Raw genomic sequence first — 21,748 nt, forward strand, 5'->3', positions numbered from 1 at the left:
GCCGGTGCTTGGTTCATATTCCAGCCCGATAGACTACGCGCCTAGGTTACCGGTAAGTGATGCAATGGCATCGTGGATGAAGTGCTCCGTGACAAGACTTGGCTACCTGGTGGTTCATCCCGAACGGCCAGGATGTGCGCCCACAGACGGCTGTCAGGATGTATCAGTAGTACGCTAAGCGTGCTGGCTAGGATGCGGTTGCGCAATTAAGCACCCTACACGACACCAATCCACGGCTGCCTTGACAATGGCAAATAGTAGAGTAGTCGCATCCATTATGCTTCTTGCTCTGCACGACGAGGAAAGCGAGTCTCGGTGCACGTGTCGGACCCTGAATCGGTTAGATAGAGAGCTTGACCCAGACGAACCCCGGCTCTGTGCGAGTCTGCCTCCTTGCATCCAACACATTCATTGTACGCTGACATGCAAGTTCCTGCCCCTGCGGATTTTGTCCTCGAACCCTTCCTCTGGGAAACTGCCCTCTAATCTGTGTCCTCTCTGCCAGTGTGATAGAGTTCGGCTGATTTGCCAGCACTGCATCAAGCGCTCCGAGAAGTGCGTCTACAATGTCAAGCGCGACGGCGCCCAAGATTGCACCGACATCGCCGGGATCCTGCGCACTACGCTCTTTGTCGAAGCGCTAGACGCGCCCCGCCTACTGCGTTCCCTCGACAGCGAGGCGATCGTGCTATCCGTTATCACGGTCGACGCTGACAGCCGTCACGATCCAGCATCAGAGCACCGCTCGCATAGGACTTCGCTAGAGGGTGAGCGGTGGGTATAATTTAGTGAGAATCGACACCCATTAGGGATGGCGTTTGCAGATTCTGTCCTGCACCTGGCACACATATACCAGCCCGCTAAACTGCGAGAGACCAATTCTCTGCGGTTGTGAACGGGAGGCGTGACGTCACAATAATGATTCAAAGTGTCCTCACCGCGTTTAATCCGGCCGGGCCGATCACCAACTACTCGCTTCTCGCGTGCAGCAAGAACCATCCGTCCGGCACACTCCCAAGTGACGTTCGGGTCGCAGTCATGGTTGGCTAAACACCAGAATGGATGCACAGCTGCAACACCCGGTCGGCCATCGTGAGGGTTCTTCCGCGCTGAGGTGGTACCGCGAGTCTTGCTGTAGAGCGTATTAAAAACCCACAGGTCATGTCCCACCAAGGTCGAGTACATGTCGATGCCCATCTTTTCGAGTATGCGTAGAGGTGCTTCGATGTTGAAAGTAAACGAAAATGGCAAAGTCCAGTCAGGGGGTGGACCGGCATTCGGCGACAAGTCGACCTCGTTGCATTTAGTGGGAACAAAATCGCCCCAAATGCACTTTATTTGGCTGACTTCGAGAGGGTGTATTTCTTGATGGGCAGCAAGGGCGAGGACTCGAGCAAGAAGCAGTAGGTGGAGAGCTTCATCGGCGCCCTTTGCATCGGTATCCTTTGCAATCGAATCTACATCCTTTTCGCACACAGCTGGATGGTACAACTCTTGTGCCTGGTCGAAGCAGTATTGGCTGCAAAAATCCGTATCGTGGCATTCGGGGCAATTTACGGCCTCGGATTCGCAGCCGAGTGGAGGAAGTTCCCCACTGCACGCATCGCAAATAGTGTCTTTCAGGCGATTGTTGGCGGTAATGAGTATTCCTCTAAAACCGTTTCTCCAGCAGCAATGTCCTCAATCGCGAAGAGACCAAGCTTCTTGTAAGTTGGAATTATTTCGTAGCCATCCGTATTCCTGGCGTTCTCGAGCAGTACAGGTAGCGTCGCGACTTGGACCGCACATTTAGGGGCCATGGTCGATAGTCTCTCATTCAAAAAGCCTATTGAATCCTCGGAGAAGCGATCGGGCTCGTGGTGATTCCAAGGGTATACCTCTCTTCGAACCATGCCCCAGTCTGGCAGATCGTGCAGACAGGTAACGTTGCGACGCACCCTCCGCTTGCCGATCGTTTCTATGTAACCCTGGATATTGCGGAGCTCCGAATTCGTAGGCGCAGCTTTTAGGCCGCGCTCGCAGAACTTGTAGGCGCTCTGCAGACTACCACAGAGCAGTAGACCCATCGCTAAGATCTGATAACTTCGAACTGCGCCCAGGTGGGCCAGTAATGCCGGGCCGTGCGCAACATCCTTGGCCATATCCAACAGTAGCCTATGCTCGAAAACTTTGGGCAGCTTGTCGCTAGAATATTTGTGCAGAGCTTCGATGACCTGCTCGTGATACTCAAGACTCACATCACTTGCCTCGTCCGTCAGCATCAATGCACTGTAGGCATCGCCCGCTGCCAGATCTGGGTAAGCCAGGTTCGCGTAGCAAACCCTGCGTTTAAGATAGAGGATGAAATCATAGGGTTCTCGCACAAGTTCGTCGGTCAACTGCTGTCGTTCCTCAAGCAGCAAGTCAATTCGAGGATCGCTTTCCTGGATGCTTTCACTGTCCATTATGTACGGATTGGTGTCGGGTGAGTTGGTGTTATGACTGGGGCATCGACCGTATTGAATGGAGCCTTCGCCGTATAAAGAGCCCGGTTGCTTTGGTAGGGGAACTCTGGAGCAAGATCTTCCTCCCGACAGGGTGATTAACGTCGGTAGCGCTGACTTGTCCAAGCTGGGAAAACCCCGATTCGAACGTGAAATCTTCGGACTGGAGTGGTTTGAGCCTCAACAGGCATGAAAACCCCACAAGCAGAAATGCAAAGAGCCTAGAAGCGGACAGACTCTTGATGTAGCATTCAAGGGGTCCTGCTGTCCTCCCGTAGGGAGAGGCTAAGTATTGTTGGGTGTGTCGAGGAACGTTTCATAGAACAGGCGCACCTGGAACAGAGCGAATGAACATACCCTGCGCGCCGAAGGTAGTTTGCTGTTGATCACAGAGGTAGTGTGTTAGAAGAAAGAGCAAGATAAGGCACCACGGCAAAAACAGAGCATCGCGACTGGAGAGAAGGTGGCTCCCCAAGGATTGATAAACTAGATCAGGAGCTAAAACTGTCTAGAGCCTATGATGTGCACTCGACAGAAGGCGTGCGATACTAAACCAGTTAGCAGGTAGTCAAGTACTGTAAGAAATGCTGGTAGCGGTATTGGTAATGGTAGTGCAAAGCAATCAGGAGAGGGCTGGGTAGTTGAGGACGAAGATGGCCCCGCCCAGTTCGTTTGGGCCGATTGCTGCCCACAACACCCTAACGGCGAACAAAGTTTTCCGGCCTTACAAGCATTGCCTTCCACGAAGGTCAAGATGACCGCGCCATCACGCATCGTGAACCCAATAGAATGCAAAGGCTAATTAGAGAGACCCTATCCAACCCAGCCACCGCACGATTTGCTGCTATATCCCGTTTCCGCTTAACGCGAACCTGGTGCATCGAAGCGACATTACTGATGCGCTCACGCGACTTCTCGCGGCGTCTGCTAAGTACCAAAGCGCCGCCCTTCGAGGCCTGGCGGGTCCAGATAGGATAGATCCATCCCCTCTGCACGCCTGCGACCAACGAATGCAGCAAAACATTGGTCGCTCTTACCTACCGTACCGACGATGTCGCGACTTTTCTTCTGGATGCACGCAGATACCGAGATCTCGCTCGCGCACGACTATCAACTAATCGCGGTCCAGCTCGGCTCTGCACATCCGGCCCACGGTTAGGCTAAACCTGACGCCTGACTTCTTTGCTAGGTGCCTTTTCATCAGCCGATTTCTGCAGGTCCCGACTCAATTCATCCCGGACGACACTCCTGGAGGGGCTTTAGGCCCTGGCCTCGTTTGAACAGCCGACAGGTCGACACGTCATGATGCAGCAAATCTGTCGCATTGCCCCCTATGCATTCCTAGCCACTGAATCGAGTTGCAAACCACCACCAAAGTGAAAGAAAGAAAAGAAATAGCCTTATTCACTTGCGCCGGCGCGGCCACTGGACTTGACCTCACTATCTATCATCTCTTGGCCTTTTCCCTCTACAGTTACAGGCTTGAGACGAGGAAGACGGATAACTAGACAGACAACATCCCCCGATCCTCCATCATGGAGCTTCACGATACTAGCCATCTCGTAGGCTACTCCCCACTGCAAGCGATGGCCGAGCCAAAGTCTGAATACGATCCCGCCCAAAGCCACGTCCAGCTGGGACAGTATAGCCCCACTCCGTCCATGGACACCCGACGCCCCCTCCCGAAGTTCGAAGCCCAGGGCCGCCATGGCAACGGGAGCAACATGACACCCTCGAGCGACGCGCCAGGCGGTCTCACCCACCAGCAGGCCGCGCAGCGCCGCGAACAATTGAAGGCGAAACGACGCGTCCCAGCCTCCCAGCGGAAGCGCACCAAGCTCAGCTGCGATTACTGCAAGACGCGCCGCTGCAAGTGCCAGCGCCTGGACCAGACGTCTTCGTCGTCGTCGATGACTGAACGATGACGACGCCAAGGGCCTGACGCCTTGCAAGCTCTGCATCAAGGCGGGCATCGAGTGCGTCACGACCATGCCGCGCAAACACCGCATCTACGGCAGCGTTGAGAGCCTCGATCGGCGCTACCGGGACATTAACGAGTTGATCCGAGGCCTCCATCGCCAACTGGGCGCGGAGCCCACCGCGGAGGAGGTGATCGCGTACGGGCGGGACATGGGGCTGGAGATGCCCGGTACCTTCGACGACACGTCTCGCATCCCCACGACCTCGCCTCAGACAGCCACGACGAAGCGGCCGCGTTCCGTGAGCGCGGCGGCACTCCTGTCGCCCGTGTCCCCCGATACCAAAACGGCACGGCCATCCGACCGCCGCAGCAGCGACGAGAGCGTGGACCTGGTGCGCGACCCGAGCGGGCGACCACACTACATCGGCCCCGCGGGCAGCATGGCTTTCTTCACGCGGCTGCGGAACCTGGTAGCGACGCGGTCCAAGTCGGCCACGTCTGCGCTGGGCGGTGACACCTACAGCATCGCGGAGGAGCACGACAAGAGCAAGGACCCCACGGTGGTGTACGAGGGCCGTCCCGCGAACGCGCAGCACTTGCAGAGCTACTGGCAGCAATCCCCCCTGTCGCCGTCCATGTTCCGGGCCGACTCGCCGACGACTAGCTTTAGCAGCCACGACTTGGCGCAGATCAACAAGTCGGAGCTACTGCGTGCCCTCGAGCTAGGTCAAGTTCCCCGAGCGCGAGGTCGCCGACCGCTACATCGAGGCCTTCTTCAAACACGTGCACCCCAACTCCGTACTCTTCCACCGGCCGACATTCCAGCACGTTTATGAGGAGATGTGGCGGACGGCAACGGCGTCGACGACGGAGCCTGCCAGGGGGGTGGAACGGAGCGCGCAGGAGGCACAGCAGCCGCCGGCGGCGGGGTCGCGGTCGGACCTGGAGCGGATACTGGAGAGCTTGCTGTAGCAGCACCAGCTGGTCGAGACGCACAGCGTGGCAGAGCTGGCCGACGCGGTGCGGCGGCTGCACGATATCCTCAAGACGGTTGACATGAGCGGGACCAACACACACTTCGCTAAGATCGCCAACGAGTTGCCCAAGGCCATGGAGCTCGTCGACGGCGGACTCACTGCGTCGTGGGAGTATTGGGAATGACAGTCCTGTTGTCCTCGTCGGAAATAATGTCGCACACAGACAAGGATCGCTACCCGACGTGCCAGAAGACACTGCGCAATATTCTTGGGATCGGTTCCGTACTCGCCATCCGCGTCGCTATTTACCTTGACACGGGCATTCGCGTCGTTGGCGTTCGACTGGGCCTCGAAATGGACGGCTTCAGTGTGGCGTCGCAATCGTGTCGCTCGGCCGTGCGCAGCTACAACTATCACCGGCACGCGCCTGCAGCAGGAGCTTTCGTTTGGGCCTTCCCGACCCTTCGTCGTCTTTCCTCGCCATGTGGCTTGGTTGACTGGGTCTTTTCGATATCGCCACTTTGAGAAAAGGCAATGGTAGAACTGCTGGTCAAGTAGTCGCCGAAGATGCGCTGCTCAATGCCGGTCTTTCCAGGTCCTTCCCTGGGAATGGCGGGTCTGGCGGCGGAAGGAAATGCGCTCGTCGCATTTCCAGGACTCAACGCCGGCAAAGAAGAGACCTGCGGCAATGAAAACGACACCCGTATGCTTGAAGATGACATGGTTGAGAACCGGGTGTGCAGCGTCAGGAACAGCGTCACGAAGCCGAAGACGAAGCCCAGGACAGAAATTTACTGCGGAAAACGGATCGCCGCATGTCAATCATCTCTCAGGCCAAGAAAAGCGCAAACCAGTCCAAAGTCACTAATGTCGTTGCACGGGCGCGGTAGATGGTGTCGCAAGCTTCTGAAGAAGCATCGTTGCAGGTGGTGCCAAGGCTGCTGTCACCGAACCCGAATACGACCAGTGAGGTTGCAAGACATAGGATGGTTATCCAGAGGCCGTACACGACCATACAAACAGGAGTTCGCGCGTGAAGATGCCCCATTTTGAGACTTTGAGGGCCGCTTCGTAATACCTGGCACGGCTCGTTCGAAGCCAAGACCCATGGATTGGGGTCGGAAATCTGCTTCGAGATAAAGCATAGCCAGAGCTGCCGCTTGTGATACCTTACGGACCAACACCTGCCACTTCTTCAGCCAAACCGGATACTGCTGAGACTTGTCCGAAGCATGAGCCAGCTGGTGAATGCATCGCATCACTAACCTCGTCGGCTCTGCTTTGACCAATCTATATCTGCGAGCTGTCGTTCGATAGTATCTCCTTCCACATGCAAAAGCACATGGAACGGGTGTTCCAAAACACGCCGGGGGAGTTGGTGGCGACATTTACTGGTAGCGAACAGCGGAGGCAGCAGTTTGGTAGGGACCGTCCCCGCCGATGCGGGTCCAGCGAGCTGATACGTAGCAGGACATCCAGCTGGTCACGGTGTACTTCCGCGAAGATGGGAGCATGGACATAGCCGCTCGAAGAAGCGGCCCGGCCGACAGCCTGGGGTGTAGAGTGGTAGCCCCTTGGCCAACGACGAGGTTAAAGTGCCGGGGCAGCGAACCTTGAAGGATGCGCAGCGACGGAACAACGCAATGGTACAGCACGGCGACGTGGCCTGGTACACGCTTGACTTCGAAATGCGCAAGCGACAGAGCGACTTCAACTACTACTAGTACATCCGCGACTGACGGGTGCGCAATCGGCGCGATAACCACGCTGCTCGCTCCGCGTTGACGTGAACACCAACGATCTGCGGTCCATTTTCAGCACTGCCTTCGGCGACGGCATCGAGGTCGTTGCGAGGTAAATCAAGCAGCAGATGACGATGGACAAAGACTTCGCGGTCCTGTTCTGTGGCGGCAGCTACGTCAGCCAAGGCCTACGCGAGACCTCCCACCAGATGATGGAAACCTTCCAACAGGAGGCCGAGGAGCGTGGATGCGTGTCCAGTACGTGTTCCTTGGCAATCTGGAGAAAAACTGGTCTACGGCCGTGGCGCTGGGGGCGGCGCTCGGCGAGTGCGTGAAGCCCAAAGCAGCGGCCATCAAAGTAAGTGTCGTCGCGAGGACCGTATCCTTGGCAAACAGTGCCCTAGTCGTCGATGTTGACACTCCAGAATTGAATATAAAGTGTCGCGATTGTATCTCTTAGAAGGTCGCTAAGCCTGTTTTGGAGTGACGACACATTAGGAACCACGGTGCCCCGGGGCTCGTAAACCCCACCTAATTGTTCCACTCCCTGGGACTCAAAAAAGTTTGTGCTGCTACAATGCTATGCAGATTCGAAATTGGCTTTTCATTTCAAGTTAATACTCGTACGCAGTGAGCACACTTCACTGACAGATATTAGGTTGTATAAACGCAGTACTTGGTGTCTATGAAAAGTCACTAATGGATTGAACATGGTCGGGTATTCGTTCTTTACGCACTCGATGACACCACGCTCAAGCAATTGCATCCGCTTACTCAGTAGGTACCACAGATAGGCCTAGAGTACCCTGCTTACGTCGAAAAGTGTATTAGCGCCAAGAACAGAAATATGTCTGACTCGTACAGTCGGGTACGAGGACTTCGACGAATCCAAGAAGAGGACCATGAAATCAGATGCGACGCGTAGGGTGACTCGTGTGGCTTGACATACACACGAAGTGGAACATAACAAACATCGAGATCATGTACTGCAGGAAGCATACGATAGAAAACAAGGGCAATGATATAAGCTTCCGCCATTGCCGGGTTCGTGGCCACGGACGTTAGTGTATGATAGTCTATCTTCAAAGTGAAACTCGATTTCGAATATGTTTATATCTTCCTATTGACCTTACAGTAAGTAAATCCTCATAGAACAACATGCCGGAGATGGGGAAGGTGGGGGGCTGAGGGGTAACGGTAGTGGCAACAATGAGCGTTTGGCGCCGCACAGCTCGATCCTCCAATTATTACTCCATTTCAGCCAGCTCAAGTAAAGAATAACCGTGATAGTCGAAATGCTAGTGACGTTCCCACCGGAAATCCTTGGCCTCATTGTTGGGAATGTCAGTATGACGTGATAAAAGGCTCTCCCCGCGGCAAAACTCCAATGCTAACGGAAGCAGTTGGGGAAAAAGGACCTGAAGTCGTTGTCCCTAGTCTCGAAAATCACGAACGCAGCCGTTGCTAACTTGGTATGGCAATCAATCACGATCGAACCCTACAGCGAAGATGAATTACATCGCATCGAAACCACTGGTCTCCAGCTGCATTGCTTCGAGCTTGCCACGCAACTTCATCTTCGGTCTAGCTTTGGATACGTGACCCAGAATCGATGCCCTCATCTGTACGAAGAAGGGGAGGCTGGATTGAGACCTGCTAGCGAGGATGAAGACGACAATGAAGACGGAGGCCACGATCAGTCCCATATTGATCGCCTAGCTCGAAAAGCAGAATCGGTGCTTCAGCAGTTTGGGAAAGAGAGATTGCGCAGTTTCAGGTGGCTAAGACTCGGCTCTATTTGCAAAGTCGTAGTACGTCGCTAACATGGAGCCATAGCTGGGACCTGGGGACCTGTATTCCCACGGAGATCCTCGGGCCAGTTGGGATTGTCACCCGCAATCAGCGCTTATTAACCAGCTTGAGTCTCATCACAGACCCCACGTGTTACGGTTCCTCCGACGGTGATGATGAGATAGATATGTCACCATTCTGTCGGCTTCAGAGTTTATCTTGGAAAGCCCCGCATCCCAGGAACTTGGGCGCCCTTTCCGTCGCAATCCGGTCAAATGCGGAGAGCTTACAAACACTTGACTTGGATTTTCTGGATTGGTCAAGCATGGCCAAAGATCTGGGCTACGAGAGCGACGGAGATGATTCAACCAGCCACTTTCTCGCCTCAGTCCTGAAGTCCCACCAGCATTCTCCTCGACCTTTCTTCCCAAAGATGCGTACCTTGTCCCTCTCGCAGGTGCCCCTTGGGAAGGCCATGGCTGTCGCAACGAACTTCGATACCCTAACTTCCCTTACGCTCCGAAATTGCCCTGGTTGGCATAGGTTCGTTAAGGGCGCTTTGAAACACAACTACCCCATCAACTTGAAAAGGCTCGAAATCCAACATTCGGATAGTCTATCGGTCGGAGATGGTGAATCCGTCCTAAGAGCCTTTTTAGACTCGTTTGAAGGACTTGAAGAGCTTTATATAAGCGAACTTGGACCGCAAGATAGTATCGAATTGTGGCAACATGTGGTCCGCCATCAAGCTAGCCTGAGGAACCTCGTGTATCATCAGAGAATTGTCGGCATTGACGAAGAATCCCCATTCTTCGAAGAGGAACACGATCTAGATGATCTTGCCATCTTTGGCCGTCAGATGCGTCTAATTAAGGAGGACTGCTCACAAAATCCCTTGGCAGATTTGGATCTTGAGTGCCTTGGCTTGTCGTGCATACCGGAGCGCCTGGTGAGTATGCAGTCTAGCAACCCGACAACGTTACTTACTTGTTTCCTAGAAACATATATTGCGACCATTTGTATCAAGAGGTTCGCTGAAACTACTTCATATCCGACAATCGGGCTCCGACTTGGCTCATTATCCATCGTTTGCGTTCAAACCCTGTCGTTACAATGCCGAAGGATTGATATGCGGTGCGGTCTCTGGAATCGAAAAGTCAGAGACCGGAGAATCTCAAAGTACTAGGTCTCTCTCCTATATGACTGATTCTGGCACTGAAAGCGATGCTGAAGAGATCTCACCTGCCCTCGACATGCAACGAGTTGATTCGCGAACAGCCAGACTATTGAGCCATCTTCGAAAAGAGTTCGTTCAATTTCTTGCATGGGTTTTTGGCTCTCAAGGGGTGGCCTCACTGCAGACCGTCGTTTTCGGGGACTTCGCTCATGGCAGGTTTTCTCGGGAGAGCATGATGCTCTGCAGAGGCACTGATGAAGGAATGGACTTCCGAATTTATGGCGATTACGACGCCGAATTTAGAAGGATCTTTGACGAATATCGTGATGTTCTGGAGGCATGCCCAGTCGACCCATTCCTAGGTAAAGAAGTATGGAGGTGACAAGATAGAACGTCGTCCGGGTTGTGTAGAGTTAGTTGATCAGGTAGCCAACTGATACTTTGGCCGCAGCCAATATCCCTTGCTCATCAGCTTCCCAAGCCCTCCTTCGACTGTTCTCCAAAGAGGTCACATCAGTGAATCGCGCCATACATGTCTGGTTTAAACTTGAAATGCATGAGCTAGGTTTCAATTGTAAAGGTGCCATTCCAGTACCTCATCATTTAAAATAGGTATAGTACCATAGCGATTATTATATAACAAGCCTTTCCATACTGGTAACCGCTAGCACGCTACTGCGATGGTTCGGGAGAGGGGTGGACTGGCAATTTAAAAACGATCTATCGGAATAAGTGGTGTCTGGTGATAAGTACCCCAAGCTACAAGAGCACATCGAGAATCTAACAGGCTGCGGCCTGGGTCAAGGACTTGCCTTCTTAGGCTTTAAAAGCCTGTGCAGCTTGAGGAACGACTCGTTCCTTGTGATTATCCGCGGGTGGCCGGTGGTTGGTGTTGTAACCGTCGTTATCCGAAGATGCGATCGTGGCTCGGTCGCTTCGGTGCGGAGTTCTTTCATTACCTGGAAGATCTCTACGTCCCAGCAACCAGTTTCTCCGAAATGCTTAAATTCTCCTCCATGCCGTTTTGAAGGTCCCAAAAGCTAAATAGGGGAGCTTCCCCCGCGTTTGCAGCATGAGCCAGCCTGTTCCAGTAACTTTGGTTGGCAACCGCCCCACATGCAACAGAGCTCAAATGAAGAGCTACTTATCCACGAGAATCGGGGCTGGCTTGTCAGTGAATGAAGTCGTGCCGTTCACAAAGAATGCGGTCGCCAAGAGCCTTGGACCTACGCCCGGATGAAGAAGCCAGTAAGCGCAAAGCCACGAATGGAGAAGAGGGAACGTGGACGATGGAGCCCTCTCTGTCCGGCTCTATGATGCTGCACGATCGGATGGGAGGTATGATTCGTATAGCGGATGTAACTCGGCGTTCCAAGAGATTCAGAGGAAGGGTATGGGCTAGCAAGATATTATCCCCAGAAGATTCGGATCGTTTTGGTCAAAGTTGTGTCGCGCCAAACGAGACAGCCAAGGAGTCGATCGTCTGCCCGCCTTGAGGCCGCTAGTATTGTATAAAACATCAAGGATTGCTCCCGAAGACCTAGAATCAACCTCCGCAGCGCTGCAAATTGTAGAAGCCCATATCGCCCGCCATTGACGTAAATTTGTTGGAAGTTCATGCTCTCCATTATATTCTCGTCTGCGCTCGCTTCCAGGAGCATCGGTTCCCTCAACCGAAATGCAGGCTTACGAGCAACCACCGAGCCTGTGAGGCGGCGCTGGACATGACGCAGCATCAGGATTGCAGATAGAGCCGAAGGAGCTAGTCTAGGCTGGTGCTATACTGGGTTTGCTTGCTGTTTGTTTGGCCGGTCTGTCGTCGGGGTCACTGTCTGTTGCAGCGGTGTGGCGGTTGATCGGAACGGACGGAAACAGGTTCTACTATGGTCGCTCGGATCGAGGTGATATCCGGAGCCCTGAGCTGCAGCAGGTGGAACCTATGCGCAATTGACGTCCATGTTCTGTATGCGACCGGTGGTTTTTCGTCGAGCGCACGGGGTCGGGCGCCGCGACTCGCGTTCGGGAGTTACTGCAAGCCTAGCACTGAAGTGCACGCGCGAAGGAGAAGTCCGGAATGAGCCTGCGGTTGGTATATCAGCATGATGGTTGGTACAAATGGTCGAGCCCAAGGCCATTGATACGGTCGAGAACGACAAGGCCAGGAAAGATCCAGTGTTGTGTGTGATCTACTTTTCTACGTTGGTTATCTGATGATGCATCAATTGTCTTCGTGCCGACAAGTCGCCCACCTATCATTCCCCGTCGGCCACTGTGTCCTGTGGCATGTCGCGCCTTCAGGCGTTGGCCGTCGTTTGTTTCTACGGGGGTTTCTGAAACTGGCGTAGCGCTGATTGATCGGCATTTGGTGAAAGTAGGGAGGGGCGCTTCCTGGCACACATGGCTCGACCCGCTCGTCGCTAATTCGCTAGCTGGCCAGCCATGGCCTGTACGAGGTAAAGATCAATTGACAAACCTCGCATCGATCCTATTCATAAATCCCGTAGACTTTAACAGAGAACGCTTCACGCCAAGAGAGACTTGAGGAACTCAGCAGGCGGTAGCAGATCGAAGACAAGTGGCAGGTGTGTTAGAGTGAATCTGGAATAGGTGGCGTCAGATGATAGGCCCAAGCCATCTTATTCAAGCAGACCGGCTATTGGCAGCGTTATCTTCCATACAACCTGTAGCGGCTGACTTTACCGTAACTATTGAACTATTTATCCACCCTCCCCTGCCCAGTTGACTTCGCTGTTAGCCAATCAAGTGGCTCATACGGCAGTGGCTTCATTTTCTCCGCCGTCGTCCTCTTCGTCCTACTAGGCGCGGAAGGCTCAGGGGAGACTGGGTCTCGGCTTCTTTCTGGAAGGGGTGTTGGAAAACGAGGTGAGCTGGTGGCTTAGCAGGTCGTCTATATCCGATTCGTCGCGTAAATAGGAGTTAGTTGAAGCGAAGAACAGAAGTAGTGTCAGTTCCAGGGCTGGCGGTCGACGGTGTCACAATCTGTTACGGTGGTTCAGTCGAAAGCTTTGATTCGGAGATATCGATCATCCGATAGCTCGCGGGGGCGATCTAGGTGCCTAAATCTCCCAACTTAGTTCACATAGTCTTTGCGCGAGGTGCGGCTGAAAGCAGATATCTGGATGAACACATCGCATTCGCGTGGCCAAAAGGGGGGATCTCACTTTGCGTCAAGAATTCTTCGGTCCGTGGCCCGGTGATCTTGGTAGGGTTCGCGTCAGGTATTGCTCTGTCTTTGCACGTCGAGCGCGTGTTGCATTCCCGTGGCGGGTCTCAAGAACGGATAGGCGTTTTCGATGGTCGGCGCCCAGGGTCACTCCTCACAAGTCTTGGGGCAGGACGGCACGGGATAGTCATCGGCCTCGGTCCCGGCCATGCGCGTATTGGCTAGCAGCTGGGCTTCCTTGACGCGGTGCAGAGTAGACTGGACGCTGTTGCTGCAGCGAAGGCGATGGAATATAACGAGGGCTTCGTCCTCAGGCCAGTTACGCAGTATGTCGAACAGCTCCTGAAAGCTTTGGTGCTTCTCAGCCAGGGTGTGGTACTGACGCCGGAGGTTCGCGGCCGGGGTAGTGTTCGGATCGTCGTCATATATGCATTCGGCGTTACGGGCCCGGCAGCTGCCGCAGGAGGGCCGCTGGCCGTCGCATTTGGTCTTGTGGGAGCGGCATCTAGCACAGGCGTGGGGTACCAGTTCCCTCTTTTTGGGCGGTTCTTCTGGCTGATCGGCATCTGTGGTGGCATGGACTTTGGGCAGGAGGCGACGGAAGCTCTGAGAAGCCATACGGGAATCTTAAGGGCGTAGCGAGCGATGGTAGTTGGCAATGATAGGGAGGGGGAAGGGGAGTTATTGGCAGCCCGCGGATGAGCAACCGACCATATCATCTGCAATACGCCACTCCGTGTTCTTGGGAGGGTTTTATCACATTAAAGTCAATGTTACGGCTGGGAACAAGCCAGTTAACGGACAGGCACAGCTCGAGTGCAGGCTTGATGGACGAGGCAGGCGCCATCACAGTCTCCGGGTCATGCATCTCTGGATGCATTGGCGTTTGGTTTTATGCGGGAATACCTCAGGAATGCGTCCGATAGGTTGACAGAACTGGCGTCCGGGTCAGCCATCGTCATGGTGAACAGGAAATGCCATTGAAGGGTCAAGACTCCCGGAAGCTAGTTCCGGCGCCCTGGACGGTTCCAGCACAGCCAGTCTAGCTAGCAGTGCAAAGACTAGCACAGAAACAGCCCCTTGCCACCCCCATGATGGTATTCTGTCAGCATGATCCCAACCTGCGTGCCTTCCCAGGCATTGTGGCTCACCTGGGTAATCTTTCGGACCTGTCCGGACCTGGATCATTGGGCAGATCAGTAATGATATCACAATAAAAGCCGAAAGCAGCCCGGATTGCCCTGCTCTTGGGTTACCTGGTATTTGAGCCCATTGAGACCACGCGCTTTTGTTGTAGGTAAGCGACGCAATGGCAGCGTCGTACGCCAAGAGGCGGCTATCGGGAAGCTTGATCGGGCACGAAACGGGCTCGGGTGTCAATCGCCATTGACTTTCCGACAACGCCACCACAAGGCCTTTTCCTTTGCTAGGCCGACCGACTTGAATGTGCTGTCTGACCAGTAGTGCCTTGAACAAGGCTTTGTCCAGCTATCTGTCTGCCTACATAGCTATCTACTACAGTGAGTAAGTCACAAGATCTGGTGATAAGCGCTGAAAGGCATGGTTCGCAAAAGCCATTATTATATGGAACTCACTACTAACGGGCTCACAGATTATATAGCAGTCAGTGACAGAATACTGCCATGCCGTAATACTGTCTATCTTTGGCACCTTTCCTATTACTGTAGGCATCTGATTAAAGGAAGGATTCATTACCTTGACCAATAAGAGAGTTGCATGGCACGTGTCGGAACCGAACCGACCAGATGGAATGTGCGCAGCGTAAGAAGCCAAACCCCAACCACGCCACCCACGTCTGTTCATCTTCAGCTTCTACGTGAGAACCAGAATGGTGAGGAAGACCATCGCCGCAATCGGAGCCACTTCGGGCCTTGTGACAACCACTCCAATACTACCCCACCACACTTGTCGCTTGGCCGTCTAGCCTGTTCCTCCAACCCGCTGCCTTGGAGGGTAGCTGGCAGGTTCGGTGGGGGTTGATCGACATGTAAGGCTGCGAAGCCTTCTATACCAAGGGCATGATTCTTTAAGGAGTACGATTGAATGTTGCATATAGAAGTGAGTGGTCTCGTACTGCCATTGAGGAACAATTACCTATATCTTGGCAGAGGACATTTCAGACAGGATTCATTCTATTAATCTCCACCATCCACAGCCACACAGAGCCAAAAAAGCGTGCCGAACACCATTCGTCCTTGCTGGTGTGGATGACATTGGTTGCTGCTTAGACCATCATCGGCAGGATGGTCGTGAGAAGACTTGGTATGGGACCGTAAAGGCAGTAATATCACAGGGTGACGGTAAGGCAACACCTAAGCGGTGGTAACGTCGAATGTTTCGATCGAGAAATCGATACAGCAGCCCCTTTTAAAAGTGGTGCGACTTCTGTCAGTTGTCAGTATGGTATATGTGAGCTTCCCTGCTGCGTTTCCGGTCAGCCTCCGAAGTTGGCCGACCAATCCCAAGCCGCGTAGAGTCTCGGGCACATCCGAGCCTATGGCCTCAACGCCTGGCTTGTTGGACAGTATCGAGTTCAGTACAAGCAAGCTGCAGCTACCACCAACACATGGGATAGATTCTGGGTGTGGGTGTGCGCAGTGATAGTGAGCTGTAAAGGTGCCACCACATTGACTTGGCCCTCCCTCGTGTGGCCAACGGCGTAGAAACCTTGTTATGTCACTCAACCCACGTTGCATCAAGTGGAGAAAGTCAATGACCTACCATACCACGTCAATCGTGCCTTGTGCCAAATTTGATGACCGCCAACAGTAGCTGCAGAATCTTCCTCAAACGATCTAGTGGTACTGACTGGCTCCCCTCCATCCAGGGGTCCAATAGGGAAGGGTGGAGAGGACCTCCGGGCACCAGATACTCACTAATTTAGGGCTAGCAAGAACTGCTGCAAATAGATAGACTTATTCCGACAGATCATAGCATCTGCCGCTGGAAGAAGCGGGACTACTAGTGCAGAACTCGAAACTCCGATACATGATCTACTGCATGTGGGCAACCCCCACCTAAGGTACCTACTGCAGACCCGTTCTTTCTTTCGGGAGGTTGCGCTCCATGCTAACGAGGCGCTGTCGAAATAGTTGGGTACAGTGGATAGGTAGGCATACCTCGAGAAAAAGCCAGGCAGGCCTGTTGTCAAGTTCTCCTACCTACGTAGTTTGATATCGCACTTCTGCAATAGATGGGTCTGGGAACTTGCGTCTTCTCAAAATCACGGACAGATCTACCGAAGGTTGAAAAGCATATCACTTGAGTACTCTTTGCAGTTGATGCTGCTCCATACCTATTCACTAATATATAGGTGCTAAAACTCCTATATTATATCTATCCTATTTCTCGGTCTCGAATCTTTCTGGTAATTAATATAAGCATCTCAGTTCGATACCAGCAACTATCAGCTTATACCCATATCCATTGCCTGAGACACAAGAGATCGACTCACCGCCAATATATACCATGGTATTCTCTCAACAAATGTCGGGCCACCTGGATTATGAGCTTCCACAAAGCCCAATGGTCATTAGTTGCGACTCTTTACTAGACCCTTGCATCACATCTTCCTCTCCACATAGCTCCCTACAGTTCTTCGACTTGTCTACGGAACAACAAGACACCGGGATCGATCTGACAGATATCGAGCAACCCCAATCGTGGAAGTCCCTTTCTACCGTACGCTTCTCTCCCTATACTCAATCACCAGGCATATGAATGCCGTGGCTGACCTGCTGTCTCCTCACTTCTCTACTTTGCAGACTTCAGAATCCGGGATGGGTGAGACCATTGACCCCGTAGCACTATCATCAGCACAGAGACTGTCGCCGACAGTACACTCGGCTAAAAAGGAGCACCTGCGGGCCAGAGGTCGGTCAGGCTCTTCGGGGCGCTCCACCGACATCAGCCGCGAGAAGAACCGCGTCGCCGCCAGCAAGTGCCGGAGAAAGAAAAAGAACGAGGAGCACGCCCTTGAAGAGCGTCGGCGCATGCTGCACACCCAAAACGCCATTCTTGTGGACTCGATGGCGTCGCTACGCGCCGAAGTCCTGTCGCTGAAACACGAGATCCTCCGTCATGGGGCTTGCGACTTCCAGCCGATCAACTCGTATATCTCAATTGCTGCTGCGAGAGTACGATGAGCTCACTGGCGGAGACACAGACCGTTCTACTTACGGCGACGGTAGGTTCCTGCAGCAAACGCAAGGCTCATGGCGTTGACGCAGGTGGAAGCCCTGTTTGAACGATTTATCCCCGTTGCCGACGCGGATTCAGTGGGCGGCACGTTTTTCGATCGATCAGTCTTCAGGCTAAGAAGTCGAATAACAGGGCGGATTAGGCCATTCGCAGACGTGATGGCCCCCTGGTGCGGAACCGTGTTGCCTTCCCTGACCTCGCACGTACGTACCGTCGGTGCTGCATTTCTCACCCAATGACCTGGCTTCTTGTAATCTCATAGACTCTCTTCTCTATAAACCATGCTGAGTGGTACTGCGCTCTTGAGTGTAGTCATTGGTGGGATGCGTCGATCGTGCGATGACGCGTGGAGTTCGGTTGAGGCATGTCTCATGCTGGTTTCGGGAGAGGTTTGCGTCCCTCTCACTTCCTCCCCTCGTATATGTCGTTTGCTCTTTTCTATTTATTTCACCCTTCTCTGATTTCCTACGGAAGACGGGCGATCGCCGATCGGATCAAGTCTTCCTGGTACCGGCTATTGAATGAGGCTGCCACGTTTTGTGTCGAGCCGTTTCGGATAAAATGGTTATACGGCTTCCACGTGCGGTGTTTTCCATCTTTCCTTGTCCGCTCTCGCAGCGAGACGAGATAAGCTAGAGTCAGCGAATAGAGTCTCAATGGGTCGTACTAAGTATATCCAGGAGAGGACCGTGTCAGATTCCAGCCATCCCCATTAGGGCTGACAGCGGGCAGAAGGTTGCCTACATTTTGCCCCGGGGAGGAGAGATCTTTCATGCTATCACCCGCCCGCCATGCCGAAGGGGAGAAGAACCCTGACGCACCCCTACGTCGTGACGCACCGAAGCAGTGGGAAGACGGCCTACGGACAAGCCTCGTCATGCAACCGGCCGACAATCTATGCAGGCAAAGTGCAGAATCTCTGCGCTTCCCACCCTCGTCCCTCGCACAGAGAGACAGGCAGGGAGGAAGGACAAGAAACCAAGGTGGGTGAGAGCACCGTAAGAGCAAAGCAAAAGAAGGCAAACAAGCCACCTCAATGCGCTTTTGGGGTAGGAACTATCGGGCCTTGGCTTTCGGTATCCTGTATCGGCACCTTGCCATGCCAACATCGCCGACCTTGCCCGCAGTTATCGGCGCGTTTACGAAAAATCGTCCCTTTCGAGCTGCTCCGGTAGAGTTCGCTAGTGCCGTTGCCGCTTGGAGCTCGGCCTGCAATGGAACGGGATGCCCCCACATGGCACAGCCGCTTTGCTCTGTGGCTGACGAAAGCAGCCACCCCCTTAACCCGCTTCTTTTACCAATCCACACGCGTTTGGCACATGAGTTGAACGAACAATCGCTTCATACAATGGTCACAGTCACAGTGATCAGACGCCAATGTAGGTCGCAATCCTTCGTTTCGATGTTCTACCAACCAATCTACGGCAGGCCTACGGCAGTCGTACAGTTTTTCCCCATACTATATACAGCGTCTGTGCTAGCCTGTTGAGATCTCCAAGTGCTGCAGGGTCATGTGTGCCTCTGCCGTTTGCGCTCTCCACACAAGCCCTACCCTTTTCAACTTGCCTAATGGTCAGGAATCTCTGAGAGCACCCTCTGGACCCTTGTAGCCATTGTATATTCTTTATGCTACTTTTCTGCCACGAAACTCACTCTTCCGCTTATTGCGCCTGCACTGCCGACAAGGCGTTGGTGGCGAATTTGAATAAGCGAAGATCGAACCAAAAGGGTCACTTCGACTTATAGCGCTAAGGCGAGCAGAGGATTACAACGGCGTCGTGGACTGCGCAACGTATTAGAGTCCTTCCCAGCCCATCTAGGGAGTCCACATCAACACCATCCTCTTTCATCAGGAGCTCAGCAATATGAGTACTGGGAAAGCAGTACCGACTGCTGACTAGGAAGCCGCCGAAGTTTGTGATGAAGCCCTTCATAGGAAAACCGACTCAGATGTCTGTAGGTATTGTGCCAGAACGAGACAGACGACAACGCATCTCCTCCTCTACTGTCGGCACTTCAGCAGACAGCGACTGCAATTACGAGGCAGCTCATGGGGCTCCCTCTCACAACACCCGTTTTTTTCATTACCATGCGTGCAAGGGGCGTTCTGCTCTCTATGGGAAACAAAGCTTCCTTTTTGTTAAGTTGAACGGACAGGCTGTACATGGACAGCAAGTTGAGCGATGGAATTTCTGGATTTGCACTCTCTGGCTTTAAAGAAGTAAGCCTTCTTCACGGTTAGGTTTGTCATAATGGCTGTCGTAGCTAGGTAGCTCTACGGACAATAAACTTTGCTCAAAAAAAATCCGGATAAAGTGTGGCAATAGACTTCTCATCCCACCCACAGAACCTTTCACGATCTAAGGAGAAAAGAGAAAGCAAAGGAAGATATCGTGGGCAGGTCTGAACTAGATAGCCCCTTGTGCGCACTGAGACTTTAGAGCTCTTGGTCTTCCTATACTCTGGTAGGATGTCTCAGTTTTCCTTGCCGAGATCTCTAGATTATAAATGCGGGTTTATACCATAAGAGCATTGCCATGCGTACATCTACCGTTTATCCTCTCCAAACAAGGCTGGGCTAGCCTCTCGGCACCTGTGGTCGGCCGGCAAGGATGACATGTCGAGCGACTGTTTCACCCAGTCCACCACATCACTCTCTGCAGAGTTCGCTCTATTGCTGATGATATCCTCTGGCCATCGTATACTGCACCCCATGCTATCTCCGAAAAGAGCCGGGCTCAATGTAGGTGGCCATTGCGAACAGAGATTGGAAAGGTCGCTCAGGTTGTACGTGTTGGGAGTCGAAGATCCCGCGCACAAACCTTACATGGGTCTCCTTAGTTACCAGCGGCTGCTTGGGGATGTGGCCGACACCTGCGACGATTACGCGCAGAACCTTGTGAACTAGGAGTTCTTCTACGGTAGAACCGACTCGTTCTGGGAGATCGGCATGCCCCGGGACGTGATAGCGAACCGGCCGGCACTCGTGGAGTATCTCAAGGGCCTGTGGCGTGTGCTGATCACGTACTACATGGTGCTTCGCGAGACGGGCCACGTGCCGGATTGGGAGGGACACTGTAAGCGAATCACTAATGTTACTTATGGATGCAAGTGGTATCACGATGTTTCATTCTGGTCATAAACGTTTTGGATAAGGAGCTCTTTTCCAATGGCTTGTCTTCTAGCACACCTTGTACCGTATCCAAGGCGAAAATTATCAAACCGGGTTGTACTGTGTGATTTAGGTACTTGACACCGCTGCCTTGTTCTTCGGACCGCGCGGGACTTCTAACTTGATGCATCTGAACATGACCCCGACTGCTGATGTGTATATATCTGCCGATATTCGATACCCCTTTTCATTCTGAAAAAGATAGAGACGGGCAGAAGTAGCATATTCGTAAATGACTGTTTTCTCAATATATATATTTCATATTTTCAAGCCCTTCGACGGTCTAGCGGACGTAAAAAAACCCTTTCTCGATTCATGAAAGGGAAAACGCCCCTGAGAGGAACCTTGCATCGTGAAAACGGAGACTCTTAAGAACTCGCTCATATAAGAACTCTTACAGAATCCGTGTACCCTAAAGAATCAAGTTCCTTCCTTCCCTCGTAAGCCTGGTCTTAGCGTCGCCGATCGCCCACGACGTTCGCCTGCAGCCCAGGAGGTACAACCCTCTCCATCTTCCGTTTCCATGCAATAGGATCACCCTGTCAGTCCGCTTCCGTATCAGTTTTCCCACTCTGCTTCCTTCTGTCTAAAGCCTCTTGCCACAGCTGCAACCTCCTTCTTTGAAGTAGTCACGTGGGTGCTTGCCGCCAGGGACTTCGGCAGGGTGGTCGCAGCAGAAGTTGCCGTTGATGCAGTAGCAGACGTAGTGACCGCCAGGCGTCCCCGTCTTGCCGCCGACGGTGCAGTACGTACCCGTGCCGTCGAGCTTCTTGCAGTTGTCGCGCACCCCGGCGTCGACGTCGTCGGCGCCGCAGATGCGCTCCGCCACGCCTGGCGTCGGACAGCTGAGGATGTCCTAGTGCGCCTCGCCGTCCGAGCCCGTGCAAAGGGCGTCGCCTACGCCGACGGGGCCGCCGCCAGTAAACCAGCAAATTTCGTCGCGTTTTTCGAGGCTGCGGGCGCTGGTTTGCCCGGAGAAGAGAAGAGTTGCGAAGAAGAAGAGAATCGATTGTGAGCGCATTGTCACGGACTGTTTGAGGTTTCGTAAGGAAAGAGTTTGGGTGCAAGCAAATAAGTTCA

The 21,748-nt window shown here is 53.3% G+C and overlaps 7 protein-coding genes across 7 annotated transcripts; 5 read left to right on the forward strand and 2 right to left on the reverse strand.

The window, feature by feature from the left end:
• Positions 1-720: 720 nt before the first annotated feature.
• Positions 721-2,444, reverse strand: PG985_005608 (MYND domain-containingprotein; the record flags this gene model as incomplete). The annotated part of the gene is made up of 2 exons (XM_066825377.1): positions 721-1,500; positions 1,659-2,444. 2 exons carry the CDS (start codon positions 2,442-2,444, stop codon positions 721-723), a joined length of 1,566 nt encoding a protein of 521 aa, XP_066688537.1.
• Positions 2,445-4,018: 1,574 nt separating this feature from the next.
• PG985_005609 (uncharacterized protein) lies at positions 4,019-4,408 on the forward strand (the record flags this gene model as incomplete). The annotated part of the gene is made up of 1 exon (XM_066825378.1): positions 4,019-4,408. One exon carries the CDS (start codon positions 4,019-4,021, stop codon positions 4,406-4,408), a length of 390 nt encoding a protein of 129 aa, XP_066688538.1.
• Positions 4,409-4,472: 64 nt separating this feature from the next.
• PG985_005610 (transcriptional regulatory protein) lies at positions 4,473-5,376 on the forward strand (the record flags this gene model as incomplete). Its single annotated transcript, XM_066825379.1, has 2 exons — positions 4,473-4,964; positions 5,131-5,376. The coding sequence occupies 2 exons, from the start codon at positions 4,473-4,475 to the stop codon at positions 5,374-5,376; spliced, it is 738 nt and encodes a 245-aa protein (XP_066688539.1).
• Positions 5,377-7,024: 1,648 nt separating this feature from the next.
• PG985_005611 (uncharacterized protein) lies at positions 7,025-7,741 on the forward strand (the record flags this gene model as incomplete). Its single annotated transcript, XM_066825380.1, has 4 exons — positions 7,025-7,104; positions 7,200-7,235; positions 7,310-7,481; positions 7,712-7,741. The coding sequence occupies 4 exons, from the start codon at positions 7,025-7,027 to the stop codon at positions 7,739-7,741; spliced, it is 318 nt and encodes a 105-aa protein (XP_066688540.1).
• Positions 7,742-8,418: 677 nt separating this feature from the next.
• On the forward strand, positions 8,419-10,473 carry PG985_005612 (uncharacterized protein; the record flags this gene model as incomplete). Its single annotated transcript, XM_066825381.1, has 4 exons — positions 8,419-8,466; positions 8,527-8,934; positions 9,126-9,863; positions 9,913-10,473. The coding sequence occupies 4 exons, from the start codon at positions 8,419-8,421 to the stop codon at positions 10,471-10,473; spliced, it is 1,755 nt and encodes a 584-aa protein (XP_066688541.1).
• A 2,949-nt stretch (positions 10,474-13,422) lies between these two features.
• On the reverse strand, positions 13,423-13,893 carry PG985_005613 (uncharacterized protein; the record flags this gene model as incomplete). Its single annotated transcript, XM_066825382.1, has 1 exon — positions 13,423-13,893. One exon carries the CDS (start codon positions 13,891-13,893, stop codon positions 13,423-13,425), a length of 471 nt encoding a protein of 156 aa, XP_066688542.1.
• Positions 13,894-17,075: 3,182 nt separating this feature from the next.
• Positions 17,076-21,683, forward strand: PG985_005614 (bzip transcription factor; the record flags this gene model as incomplete). Its single annotated transcript, XM_066825383.1, has 4 exons — positions 17,076-17,432; positions 17,487-17,573; positions 20,405-20,573; positions 21,274-21,683. The coding sequence occupies 4 exons, from the start codon at positions 17,076-17,078 to the stop codon at positions 21,681-21,683; spliced, it is 1,023 nt and encodes a 340-aa protein (XP_066688543.1).
• Between the last annotated feature and the right edge of the window lie 65 nt (positions 21,684-21,748).

Source organism: Apiospora marii (genome assembly GCF_038362585.1).
Source record: "Apiospora marii strain CBS 49790 chromosome Unknown utg000003l_segment0_segment0, whole genome shotgun sequence".
Lineage (NCBI taxonomy): Eukaryota > Fungi > Ascomycota > Sordariomycetes > Amphisphaeriales > Apiosporaceae > Apiospora > Apiospora marii.